The following is a 13,398-nucleotide window of genomic DNA, read 5'->3' on the forward strand; positions in this document are numbered from 1 at the left end:
TAGGTGAACACTAGTAATCTTTTATAAAAATAGCAACAATAATAGTATGCTACTTCTGCAATTGTGCAATTTTGAGGCCTATGCTAACCACTGCAGTTAATAGGTCCAGCTGTGGTGAACTGCATACATGAGCAGCTATCTCCATTCCCAGTTCACTTTCACCTCATTTCAGATGCCTTTGTGAATTACACATGATTTATTGAAATAATATTTTTAACAACTGAGTTGTGTTCTGTTGATATTTGGAGAATGAGTCAGTAATACATTTGAAGCCAAACCGAGATCTGCGGCTGACAACTGCTTCTAGACGTACCACATGCAAGCACCTCCTCAGCTCATAAACCTGCTTACAGACATCCCATAGCCAGATACACACACAAGTATCTTGCTTGTTTGCTATATTTGGGACTAAAGCTAGGAATTACTCATCTCAAACATTTTTCAAAACATAGGAGATGGTCCTTCATATTTTCTTCTTTTGTATGATAACTTGGCAGGAGGAAATGGAGGGACATGGTTCTCGAAGCAATCTGGATAGAGGGAGGAACACAAGAACTTGGAGGGAGAAGGAGGCACCAATAACCCAGTTTGTGCATGTCGTTTTACATCTAATTGCAATTGTAGCATTTCTATATACAACACTAATATAATTTTAGAAACATGGAGTCTTCTCATGTCATTTCCAGCAGGTAGTAGATGAAACAGATATCATTTCTCTTTGCCCGTAGGGCTGTACCTGCTGGTCTATGCTAGAGATTTCAGCTACAATTTTAACAAAACATGCGTATCTAAAATATTTACTCCTTCTCATAACACAAGAACTAGGGGTCACCAAATGAAATTAATAGGCAGCAGATTTAAAACAAAGGGCAGTATTTTTTCACACAACACAGTCAATCTGTGGAACTCCTTGCCAGATGATGTTGTGAGGGTTAAGGCTATAACAGGGTTCAAAAAAGAACTTGATAAGTTCATGGAGGATAGGTCCATCAATGGCTATTAGTCAGGATGGACAGAGATGGTGTCCCTTGCCTCTGTTTGCCAGAAGCTGGGAATGGGCGACAGGGGATGATTACCTGTTCTGTTCATTCCCTCTGGGGCACCTTGCATTGGTCACCGTCAGAAGACAGGATACTGGGCTAGATGGACCTTTGGTCTGAGCCAGTATGGCCGTTCTTATGTAAATATACAGTTACATACATAGACAAGCAGCATCCTTGACCAAGATTTTTAAAAATGGGTCCCTAAAATTAGGCTCCTAGGGTAAAAGTGATTTAGGGGCATCATTCCATTTCTAAAAGGCTCCTAAATTCTTATTGAAAATATATAAATGTAATTCCTGTGTGTGTGTGTGTGTGTGTGTGTGTGTGTGTGTGTGTGTGTGTGTGTAACCACACACTATGTAAATTACATTTGTTTTCCCAGTAAAATAGAATGACTTCCCAATAGTTGTCACTGAGAAAATGGTTTCTTAGCAAAATCTGAATATTTAATGATTATGCAATGATCTGCACATTTGTTCAAGGGTTGAATTTCCATCAATAATAGAAATACTGCACTCTAAATGTAGGGCCAAATTCTTCACTCCTTATTCAGTCAACTCAAACAGCTCATTTACTTCAGTGGGCTTTTTGCCTTAGTAAGAAATCATTATGCACCGAGGCTCTCACAGTATAGTCTTGTTGAGTTCTACTTTGTGCACAAAGAACTAGATACCTCCAAAAGCAGGTAGGCATATATAGTCAATGATCTCATCCTCAGTAGCACATTGAGGAGTACTAGGGTGACTAACAATAATTAGATAGGCTCTCGTAGATGAGATGAGACTTCAAAGTGAATACTGTTGTGAGTAAAGCTGTTAAAAATGCCCTTCTGAAGGGACTGCTACAACAAGTAGCCACATAAAATACTATAATTAGTAAGAGGAAGAATCCTAAGGGAAACAATATCACTGACCATTATGACAGGGAACTGCAGTAAGCAGGGTACCATTATCATGTACACCTCTACCCCGATATAACACGAATTTGGATATAATGCGGTAAAGCAGTGCTCCGGGGGGGGGGGGGGGGGGGAAGAGGTGCGCACTCCGGTGGATCAAAGCAAATTCGATATAACGCGGTTTCACCTATAACGCGGTAAGATTTTTTGACTCCCGAGGACAGCGTTATATCGAGGTAGAGGTGTATTACTATATGAAGTAATAGTGTAATTTAACTAAAAAATTATATCCATAATCATAAATTTTAACTTCCCCATATGCTCAAATTTTTCATTCTTTTGTAGAAATTAGTCATCGTTTATTTTTTTAAGCAGAACCCCGTGAGCAGAATAAAATTGAGTGAAAGTTTAATAACGGAATTACATGTAATACTATTCAGAAGTTACATGGAGAAGCTTTAATACTCCATTAGGCAAACAAAACCTTTGAAGGAATATAGTAGATATGCATCTGTTGCCTGAGTCTGTTCTTATTATGAAAGTCTTGCTATTAGTTTCAATGGGAGCAAGATCAGGCCTTGGGTAAAGTGGCTGAATAGCATGAGTTATCCTCCTGAATAACTAAGAGTGGATATACAATAAAATAAAGCTGAATTATGAGATGCACTGTAAAAGAAGAAAGAAACTATTTATTAAAAAGGGCAGATCCTGGCTGTGAAGCTGAACTGGGGGCGGTGTGTACATGATCAAGCTCAGTAGGAGCTCCCTGAAGCATTATTTGAGGCAGACAGGATGTCCCTGGGATTACAATAGGAGCACACCTGCTGGGACATGCTTTGAAATGATGCGTATGTGTCTCAGCTCTGCTGGCTGGGTCCCAGAGACGAGTCAAAGCCCATTCTCCCTACTTTGGAAAATTAAAACCAGGGGATGTGCTAGGATTTCAGTCTTTGTGCTCCTTAAGTGCAAGGGTTAGAATTGTATCCTGACCTTTACCTGAAGTATAGGACAGTGGGAGAGTGAAGGAGAGGGGTTGGAAGTTAAAAAGAACTAGGAAATAGGTTTCAGAGTAACAGCCGTGTTAGTCTGTATCTGCAAAAAGAAGAACAGGAGTACTTGTGGCACCTTAGAGACTAACAAATTTATTAGAGCATAAGCTTTCGTGGACTACAGCCCACTTCTTCGGATGCATATAGAATGGAACATATATTGAGGAGATATATATACACACATACAGAGAGCATAAACAGGTGGGAGTTGTCTTACCAACTCTGAGAGGCCAATTAATTAAGAGAAAAAAAACGTTTGAAGTGATAATCAAGCTAGGCCAGTACAGACAGTTTGTTAATAGGCTCCAAAGAGAGACTGCCCAGTGCAGCAGTCTGGGAGCTGAACTCGTTCGTGAAGACAGAGGCAAAAAAAGCATCAAGTGCATTAGCTTTTTCCACATCCTCTGTCACTAGGTTGCCTCCCTCATTCAGTAAGAAGCCCACACGTTCCTTGACCTTCTTCTTGTTGCTAACATACCTGAAGAAACCCTTCTTGTTACTCTTAACATCTCTTGCTAGCTGCTACTCCAAGTGTGACTTGGCCTTCCTGATTTCACTCCTGCATGCCAGAGAAATATTTTTATACTCCTCCCTGGTCATTTGTCCAATCTTCCACTTCTTGTAAGCTTCTTTTTTGTGTTTAAGATCAGCAAGGATTTCACTGTTAAGCCAAGCTGGTCTCCTGCCATATTTACTATTCTTTCTACACATCAGGATGGTTTTATCCTGCAACCTCAATAAGGATTCTTTAAAATACAGCCAGTTCTCCTGGACTCCTTTCCCCCTCATGTTATTCTCCCAGGGGATCCTGCCCATCAGTTCCCTGAAGGAGTCAAAGTCTGCTTTTCTGAAGTCCAGGGTCCGTATTCTGCTGCTCTCCTCTCTTCCTTGTGTCAGGATCCTGACCTCGACCATCTCATGGTCACTGCCTCCCAGGTTCCCATCCACTTTTGCTTTCCCTACTAATTTTTCCCGGTTTGTGAGCAGCAGGTCTAGAAGAGCTCTGCCCCTAGTTGGTTCCTCCAGCACTTGCACCAGGAAATTGTCCCCTACATGTTCCAAAAACTTCCTGGATTATCTGTGCACCACTGTATTGCTCTCCCAGCAGATATCAGGGTGATTAAAGTCTCCCATGAGAACCAGAGCCTGCAATCTAGTAACTTTGCTAGTTGCTGGAAGAAAGCCTCATCCATCTCATCCCCCTGGTCTGGTGGTCTATAGCAGACTCCCACAATGACATCACCCATCTTGCTCACACTTCTAAACTTAATCCAGAGACTCAGGTTTTTCTGCAGTTTCATACTGGAGCTCTGAGCAGTCATACTGAGCTCTTACATACAACGCAACTCCCCCACCTTTTCTACCCTGCCTGTCCTTCCTGAACATTTTATATCCATCCATGACAGTACTCCAGTCATGTGAGTTATCCCACCAAGTCTCTGTTATTCCAATCACATCATAGTTCCTTGACTGTGCCAGGACTTCCAGTTCTCCCTGCTTGTTTCCCAGCTTCTTGCATTTGTGTATAAGCACTTAAGATAACTCACTGATCATCCCGCTTTCTCAGTTTGAGACAGGAGTCCTCACCTCTTGCACTCTCCTGCTTGTGCTTCCTCCCGATATCCCATTTCCCCACTTACCTCAGGGCTTTGATCTCCTTTAAAGCCCTCCTCACTAGGTTAGCCAGCCTGATGGCAAAGATGCTCTTCCTTCTCTTCGTTAGATGGAGCCTGTCTCTGCCTAGCACTCCTCCTTCTTGGAACACCATCCCATGGTCGAAGAATCCAAAGCCTTCTCTGACACCACCTGCGTAGCCATTTGTTGACTTCCACAATTCAACGGTCTCTACCCAGGCCTTTTCCCTGGACGAGAACGCCACTTGTGCCTCAAACTCCTTTATCCTTCTTCCCAGAGCCACGTAGTCTGCAGTGATCTGCTCAAGGTCATTCTTGGCAGTATCATTCGTGCCCACGTGGAGAAGCAGGAAGGGGTAGTGATCTGAGGGCTTGATGAGTTTTGGCAGTCTCTGTCACATTGTGAATCCTAGCTCCTGGCAAGCAGCAGACCTCTCAGTTTTCTCGGTCGGGGTGGCAGATAGATGACTCAGTCCCTGTGAGGAGGGAGTCCCCAACCACCACCACTCACCTCCTTCTCTTGGGAGCGGTGGTCGTGGAACCCCCATCCCTAGGACAGTGCATCTCATGCCTTCCAATCGGTGGAGTCTCCTGCTCCCTTCCCTCAGATGTATCATCTAGTCCACTCTCCACATTAGTACCTGTGGAAAGAACATGAAAACGGTTGCTCACCTGTATCTCCATTGCCGGTACAGGGATGCTCCTCTTTCTTCTGGAGGTCACATGATGCCAAATTTCTTCACCCTCCCTCTGCGCAGCCTGCTCCGATTCTTCAGAATGTTGTGCCCGTAGAAGCATATCTGACATCTGTCCAGGAAATCTTCATTTTCTCTTATGCAACGCGGGGTCAATACTTGTTTCTCCAGACCTCGAACCTTCTCTTCCAATATGGAGACCAGCTTGCACTTTGTGCAGACAAAGTTGCTTCTGTCCTCCTCTCAGACAGATCAATTGCTGTGAATTAAAAAAATGTTTTAATACTCTTAAGGAAGTAGTATTTTGCACTAGCCTATGCATCTTTAATTGTTGCTCTGGAGCTGAATTGAGGGTAGAACAGATAGAGTCAAGACTGGCTGAGTACTACATAAGGAAAGCAAACAGAAATAAATAATCAGTTTTGCTACAAAACAAGGGATATACGAGTCTGTTTCAGCAGCATGAGACACCACATAGGGGACATGAGCGAGGGTAGGATTGTGGCCATGAAGCTACCTTGAAAGAGCAGTGCACACTGTGCACCATTAAAGGGTGTGGTGAATGGGTTAACAAGTTACAGAGCTTGTACTCTAAACTGCCCAAACTGTGACTCAATAATGCATATTGACCCAATTGGGGGGGGGGGGGGGGAGGAAGAGATACAATACTGATGAGGCATTCAGTCCTTGTCTACACTAGGACTGTACACCTAAAAATCTCCCATCCTTGGTACCAAATAGCAGAGCTGAATTGTTGGTAGCAAGGTGGGAAATGTCATAGTAAAGCATTAAGCATGGACACAGACATGCTGCAAAAGTAAAAGTGTAATGATATTGGCAACGCTTATGTGCCATTGCAAACAATTTTATGTGTGTGAAAACAAGGTGTGTTACAAACATAAGGGTACTTCTGAGGTGAGATTTGTCCAAAAGTTGTCTGTTTTTGACAAATAAACATAGCTCTCTTCCTGACACCTATAAAGTAGGTTCACTTGAAAGGTTTGCGAGTCTCAACACACCATTTGATAAAGCTTGACAATTCGGGATTCACAATTATGCAGCTCTGACATCTATCTTCTCTGTATAGATTTTAGGCGATAAACTCCCCCCCCCACTCTGTGCATAGTACTAATAAAGGGCCTGCATGGGGAAGATCTAAAATGTTCAATGATCACTGAAGAATAAACAGTTGGGGGGCTCCTAAAGGATGGGAGAAGAAACTCACAACTTGCCTACTGAAACAAACAGAAAATTCTCAAGTTCCTGGTGAGCTGTGGTACACTCTGACTTAGGCTGTCAGTTGAAATAAGGAAGATCAACTGACGTGGAGAAACTGAAGAAATGATGTAAGAGATTTAATGTTGTCATGAAGTATCACTATTGATGGAGGCCAAATCAAGAATAAAATATAGAATGTGATGCTAAGAAGAAATATACAAAACAATGACGCTCTTTAGTTTTATTGTAAATACAACAACTCCTTAATTATGGATTAGGTAGATGTATGATCCATTTTTGGGAATTGGAATAGCCCATCAACTAACTAGTAGGGCTGTCAAGCAATTAAAAAAATAATCGCTATTAATCACACTAAATAGAATACCATTTATTTAAATAATTTGGGATATTTTCTACATTTTCAAATATATTGATTTCAATTACAACACAGAATTCAACGTAGAAGTCCTGGCACAGTCAAGGAATTATGATGTGATTGGAACAACAGAGATCTGGTGGGATAAATCACATGACTGGAGTACTTTCATGGATGGATATAAACTGTTCAGGAAGGACAGGCAGGGCAGAAAAGTTGGAAGAGTTGCATTATATGTAAGAGATCAGTATGACTGCTCAGAGCTCCGGTATGAAACTGCAGAAAAACCTGAGAGTCTCTGGATTAAGTTTAGAAGTGTGAGTAACAAGGGTGATGTTGTGGTGGGAGTCTGCTATAGACCACCAGACCAGGGGGATGAGGTGGACAAGGCTTTCTTCCGGCAACTAACAGAACTTAGTAGATCACAGGCCCTGGTTCTCATGGGAGACTTCTTTAAAATATATCCAGCTCTCTTGGACACCTTTCCCCCTCATGTTATTCCCCCAGGGGATCCTGCCCATCAATTCCTTATTGAGGTTGCAGGAACAAACCATCCCAATGTGTAGAAAGAATAGTAAATATGGCAGACGACCAGCTTGTCTTAACAGTGAAATCTTTGCTGAACTTAAACAAAAAAGAAGCTTACAAGAAGTGGAAGATTGGACAAATGATCAGGGAAGAGTATAAAAATATTGCTCAGGCATGCAGGAGTGAAATCAGCAAGGCCAAATCACACTTGGAGTTGCAGCTAGCAAGTGAACGTTAAGAGTAACAAGAAGGGTTTCTTCAGGTATGTTAGCAACAAGAAGAAAGTCAAGGAAAGTGAGCCCCTTACTGAATGAGGGAGGTAACCTAGTGACAGAGGATGTGGAAAAAGCTAATGCACTCGATGCTTTTTTTGCCTCTGTCTTCACAAACGAGGTCAGCTCCCAGACTACTGAACTGGGCAGCACAGCATGGGGAGGAAAGAAGTGGTTCAGGACTATTTAGAAAAGCTGGACGAGCACAAGTCCATGGGGCCAGATGTGCTGCATCCAAGGGTGCTAAAGGAGTTAGCAGATGTGATTGCAGAGCCATTGGCCATTATCTTTGAAAACTCATGGCAATCAGGGGAGGTCCCAGATGACTGGAAAAAAGGCTAATGTAGGCCCCATCTTTAAAAAAATGGAAGGAGGAAGATCATGGGAAATACAGGCAAGTGAGCCTCACCTCAGTTTCTGGAAAAATCATGGAGCAGGTCCTCAAGGGATCAATTCTGATGCCCATAGAGGAGAGGAAAGTGATCAGGAACAGTCAGCATGGATTCAGAAAGTGCAGGTCATGGCTGACTAACCTAATTGCCTTCAATGATCAGAGAACTGGCTCTGTGGATGAGGTGAAAGCAGTGGACATGTTATTCCTTGATTTTAGCAAAGCTTTTGATACGATCTCCCACAGTATTCTTGATGGCAAGTTAAAGAAGTATGGGTTGGATGAATGGACTATAAGGTGGATAGAAAGCTGGCTATATCATCAGGCTCAACGGGTAGTGATCAATGGCTCCATGTCTAGTTGGCAGCCAGTATCAAGAGGAGTGCCCCAAACGTTGGTTCTGGGGCTGGTTTTGTTCAATATCTTCCTTAATGATCTGGAGGATGGTGTGGACTGCACCCTCAGCAAGTTGGCAGATGACACTAAACTGTGGGGAGTAGTAGATATGCTAGAGGGTAGGGATAGGATATATGGGGACTAGACAAATTAGAGGATTGGGCCAAAATAAATCTGATGAGGTTCAACAAGAACAAGTGCAGAGTCCTGCACTTAGGACGGAAGAATCCCATGTACTGCTACTGACTAGGGACCGAATGGCTAGGCAGCAGTTCTGCAGAAAAGGACCTAGGGGTTATAATGGATGAGAAGCTGGATATGAGTCAACAGTGTGCCCTTGTTACCAAGAAGGCTAATGGCACTTTGGGCTGTATAAGTAGGGCTATAGCCAGCAGATCGAGAGACGTGATCATTCCCCTCTATTCGACATTAGTGAGGCCTCATCTGGAGTAGTGTGTCCAGTTTTGGGCTCCACACTACAAGAAGGATGTGGAAAAATTGGAAAGAGTCCAGCGGAGGGCAACACAAATCATTAGGGGTCTGGAGCACATGACTTATGAAGAGAGGCTGAGGGAACTGGGATTGTTTAGTCTGCTGTTGCGAAGAATGAGGTGGGATTTGGTTGCTTCTTTCAACTACCCGAAAGGGGGTTCCAAAGAGGATGGGGCTCGGCTGTTCTCAGTGGTGGCAGATGACAGAACAAGGAGTAATGGTCTCAAGTTGCAGTGGGGGAGGTTTAGGTTGGATATTAGGAAAAATGTTTTTCACTAGGATGGTGGTGAAGCACTGAAATGGGTTACCTAGGGAGGTGGTGGAATCTCCTTCCTTCGAGGTTTTTAAGGTCAGGCTTGATGAAGCCCTGGCTGGGATGATTTAGTTGGGGCTTGGTCCTGCTTTGAGCAGGGGGTTGGACTAGATGACCTCCTGAGGTCCCTTCCAACCCTGATATTCTATGATTATACAGCGCTCACTTTATTTTTTATTACAAATATATGCACAATAAAAAAACAAAAGAATAGTATAAATAAAAAAGTGTTTTTCAATTCACCTAATACAAGTACTGTAATGCAATCTTTTTATCATGAAAATTAATCTTACAAGTGTAAAATTATGTAAAAAAATCCCCCTGCATTCGAAAATAAAACAATGTCAAACTTTAGAGCCTACAAGTCCACTCAGTCATACTTCTTGTTCATCCAGTTGCTAAGAGAAACAAGTTTGTTTACATTTACGGAAGATAACGCTGCTCGCTTCTAACAATGTCACCTGAAAGCAAGAACAGGCATTTGCATGGCACTTTCGTAGCCGACATTGCAAGATATGTACGTGCCAGTTATGCTAAACATTCATATGCCCTTTCATGCTTTGGCCACCATTTCAGAGGATATGCTTCCATGCTGATGATGCTCATTAAAAAAATGCATTAATTACATTTGACTCTGAACTCCTTGGGGGAGAATTGTATGTCTCTGGCTCTGTTTTACCTGCATTCTGCCATATATTTCATGTTATTACAGTCTCGGATGATGACCCAGCACACCTTAAGAACACATTCATTGCAGATTTGATAAAACACGAAGAGGGTACCAATATGAGATTTCTAAAGATAGCTATATCACTCAACCCAAGGTTTTAGAATCTGGAAGTGGGATGAGGTGTAGAGTATGCTGTCAGAAGTCTTAAAAGAGTAAATCTCCGATGTGGAAACTACAGAATCCAAACCACCAAAACAGAAAATCTACCTTCTGCTCTGACTCAGATAATGAAAATGAACATGTGTTGTTCTGCACTGCTTTGGATAGTTATCAAGCAGAACTCATTATCAGCATGGACGTATGTCCTCTGGAATGGTGGTTGAAGCATGAAGGGACATAAGAATCTTTAGTGCATCTGATTCCTAAATACCTTGCAACGCTGACTACGAAAGTGCCATGCAAATACCTGTTCTCACTTTTAGGTGACGTTGTTAGAAGCAGGCAGCGTTATCTCCCGTAAATTTAAATAGACTTCTTTGTCTTAGCGATTGGCTGAACAAGAAGTAGGACTGAGTGGACTTGTAGGCTCTAAGGCCTGGTCTACACTAGGCGTTTATGTCGAAGTTAGCGCCGTTAAATCGAATTAACCCTGCACCCGTCCACACTGCGATGCTATTTAGTTCGACATAGAGGTCTCTTTAATTCGACTTCTGTACTCCTCCCCGACGAGGGGAGTAGCGCTAAATTCGACATGGCCATGTCGAATTAGGCTAGGTGTGGATGGAAATCGACGCTAATAGCTCCGGGAGCTATCCCACAGTGCACCACTCTGTTGACGCTCTGGACAGCAGTGCGAGCTCGGATGCTCTGACCAGCCACACAGGAAAAGCCCCGGGAAAATTTGAATTTGAATTCCTTTTCCTGTCTGGCCAGTTTGAATCTCATTTCCTGTCTGGACATCGTGGCGAGCACAGCAGCACTGGCAACGATGCAGAGCTCTCCAGCAGTGATGGCCGTGCAGTCTGGGAATAGAAAGAGAGCCCCAGCATGGACTGATCGTGAAGTCTTGGATCTCATCGCTGTGTGGGGCGATGAGTCCGTGCTTTCCGAGCTGCGATCCAAAAGAAGGAATGCAAAGATCTACGAGAAGATCTCTAAAGACATGGCAGAGAGAGGATACAGCCGGGATGCAACGCAGTGCCGCGTGAAAATCAAGGAGCTGAGACAAGGCTACCAGAAGACCAAAGAGGCAAACGGACGCTCCGGATCCCATCCCCAGACATCCCGTTTCTACGAGGCACTGCATTCCATCCTCGGTGCTGCCGCCACCACTACCCCACCAGTGACCGTGGACTCTGAGGATGGGATACTGTCCACGGCCGGTTCCTCAGACATGTTAGGGGACGGGGAAGATGAGGAAGGAGATGAGGAGGGCGAGGCAGTTGGCAGCTCTCACAACGCTGATTTCCCCGACAGCCAGGATCTCTTCATCACCCTTACAGAGATCCCCTACGAAGCGTCCCCAGCCATTACCCCGGACACAGAATCTGGTGAAGGATCAGCCAGTAAGTGTTGTAAACATCTAAACATTTATTTTTAACAAAACAGGAATATTAACAATTAAAAGAATGGGTTGTTCATGATTAGTGTGCCCTAGGCGCTTAACGGTTTAGTAAGGGGCAGTGCAAGTTTTGAAAAGAAATCTAGCAATGTCCGGTTTTCAGTGATTGTCCTGCACAAGCCGCTCTACTGTGTATTCCCTGCTACTGCAGCTACAGTAAAATGCGGTCTATATGTGCGGGGATAGAGCAGTAATCCTCCTGGGACATCTCGATGAAGCTCTCCTGGAGGTAACTTGAAAGCCGTTGCATGAGGTTCTTGGGGAGAGCGGCCTTATTGGGTCCTCCGAAGTACGACACGTTGCCGCGCCACGAGATTATCAGGTACTCGGGGATCATTGCTCTGCACAGCAGGGTGGCATACGGCCCTGGTCTTTGGAGGCTTTCCCGGAGCATTCTCTCTTTGTCGCTCTCGGAGATCCTCATCAGGGTGATGTCGGCCATGGTGACCTGCTTTTAATTAGGTAGGGGAATGTTAGTGTTGGGACTGCTTTCCCGTTCCTTTACAGAACTGTCACCGCTGGTTTGCAGCCACGCGGTGGAGGCGGGAGAGGGGCAGCCGAAAGGGATCATTCCCGGGGACAGCCGCGAGGGGGTGGGACAGGGGCAGAGTTCCCGCTTGCCGGATTGCTGGCAGCAGGGACTGACATTGATTTAAATGTGAAATGAGGCCAGTGGTAATATAAAAGTTTTAAACTGCCACAAGTGTACGGCTTACCATGTCTGCCTGCAACAGAAATTCCGTTGTGCTGCCTCGCTTCTCAAATGTGCTGTTCAAGACCCCAGGCACAGAATGCGAAGGCCGAGAATTCGACCTTGTGCTGAGTGCGCATGTGAAAGGTGCTGTGCATGGTCTTGTTCACAGAGAAAGACTATGTTCTTTGTTCACAACTACATTTATCTTTCAGAGGAATTCACTCCCTTTTTCCCATTTCCACAGCCCCGTCTGCGACTGTCTCACAACCTAGCCTGGAATCACACTCCCAGAGGCTAGCGCGGATTAGGCGTAGGAAGAAGAGGACACGGGAGGACATGTTCTCTGAGCTTATGGCCTCTTCCCAAGCCCAGGCAGCACAGCAGACCCAGTGGCGGGAGAACTTGACCCGAATGCACCAAGCCAACATGGATCGGGAGGAGAGGTGGCGGCAGGAAGACCAGCAGGCGACTCAAACGCTGCTTGGACTACTGAGGGAGCAAACGGACACGCTCCGGCGCCTTGTGGATGTTCTGCAGGAACGGAGGCAGGAGGACAGAGCCCCGCTGCAGTCCATCTCTAACCGCCCTCCCCCGCCACCAAGTCCCATACCCACCTCACCCAAAGTGCAAAGAAGGAGAGGCGGCAGAGTCCCTGCTAACTCTCACTCCACCCCTGCAGAGAGCTCTAGTAGCAGAAGGCTCTCATTTCCCAAAATTTGAAAAGTTCTTTCCTTCCCGCCTGACACAAGCCCACGTCCAAGTTTCACCTCCCAATGCCATGTGTAGTTGATAATAAAAAATTCGTTTCTGTTAACTACTGTTTCAATCATGTTCTTTTGGAGGAGGAGGGGAAAGGGGGTTGGAAATTGGACAGGACAGTCTCCTTTGGCAGGGTACATAGTCGGGGGCAGGCACAGCAGCAGGGCACATACACAGTGCAGTGATGCAGTGACTAGTTGCCCCGGTTAGTCTGGGAGGTTGTTTTGATGTAATGTTGGGGGGGGGTGGGTTGCTCTGTGACTTTGTGGCGGGGGAGGGCAGTTACAGATCTTAAGCGCCGGTCCTTAGACAGGATCACAGAGCCACACAGCATGGGATCTGTAACCGT

At 44.7% G+C, this 13,398-nt stretch overlaps 1 protein-coding gene across 1 annotated transcript; it reads left to right on the top strand.

The window, feature by feature from the left end:
- Nucleotides 1–10,563: 10,563 nt before the first annotated feature.
- LOC135983636 (uncharacterized) lies at nucleotides 10,564–13,104 on the top strand. The gene is made up of 2 exons (XM_065596386.1): nucleotides 10,564–11,540; nucleotides 12,535–13,104. The coding sequence occupies exons 1-2, from the start codon at nucleotides 10,964–10,966 to the stop codon at nucleotides 13,008–13,010; spliced, it is 1,053 nt and encodes a 350-aa protein (XP_065452458.1). The 5' UTR covers nucleotides 10,564–10,963; the 3' UTR covers nucleotides 13,011–13,104.
- Nucleotides 13,105–13,398: the final 294 nt, after the last annotated feature.

Source organism: Chrysemys picta, chromosome 5 (genome assembly GCF_011386835.1).
Source record: "Chrysemys picta bellii isolate R12L10 chromosome 5, ASM1138683v2, whole genome shotgun sequence".
NCBI lineage: Eukaryota > Metazoa > Chordata > Testudines > Emydidae > Chrysemys > Chrysemys picta.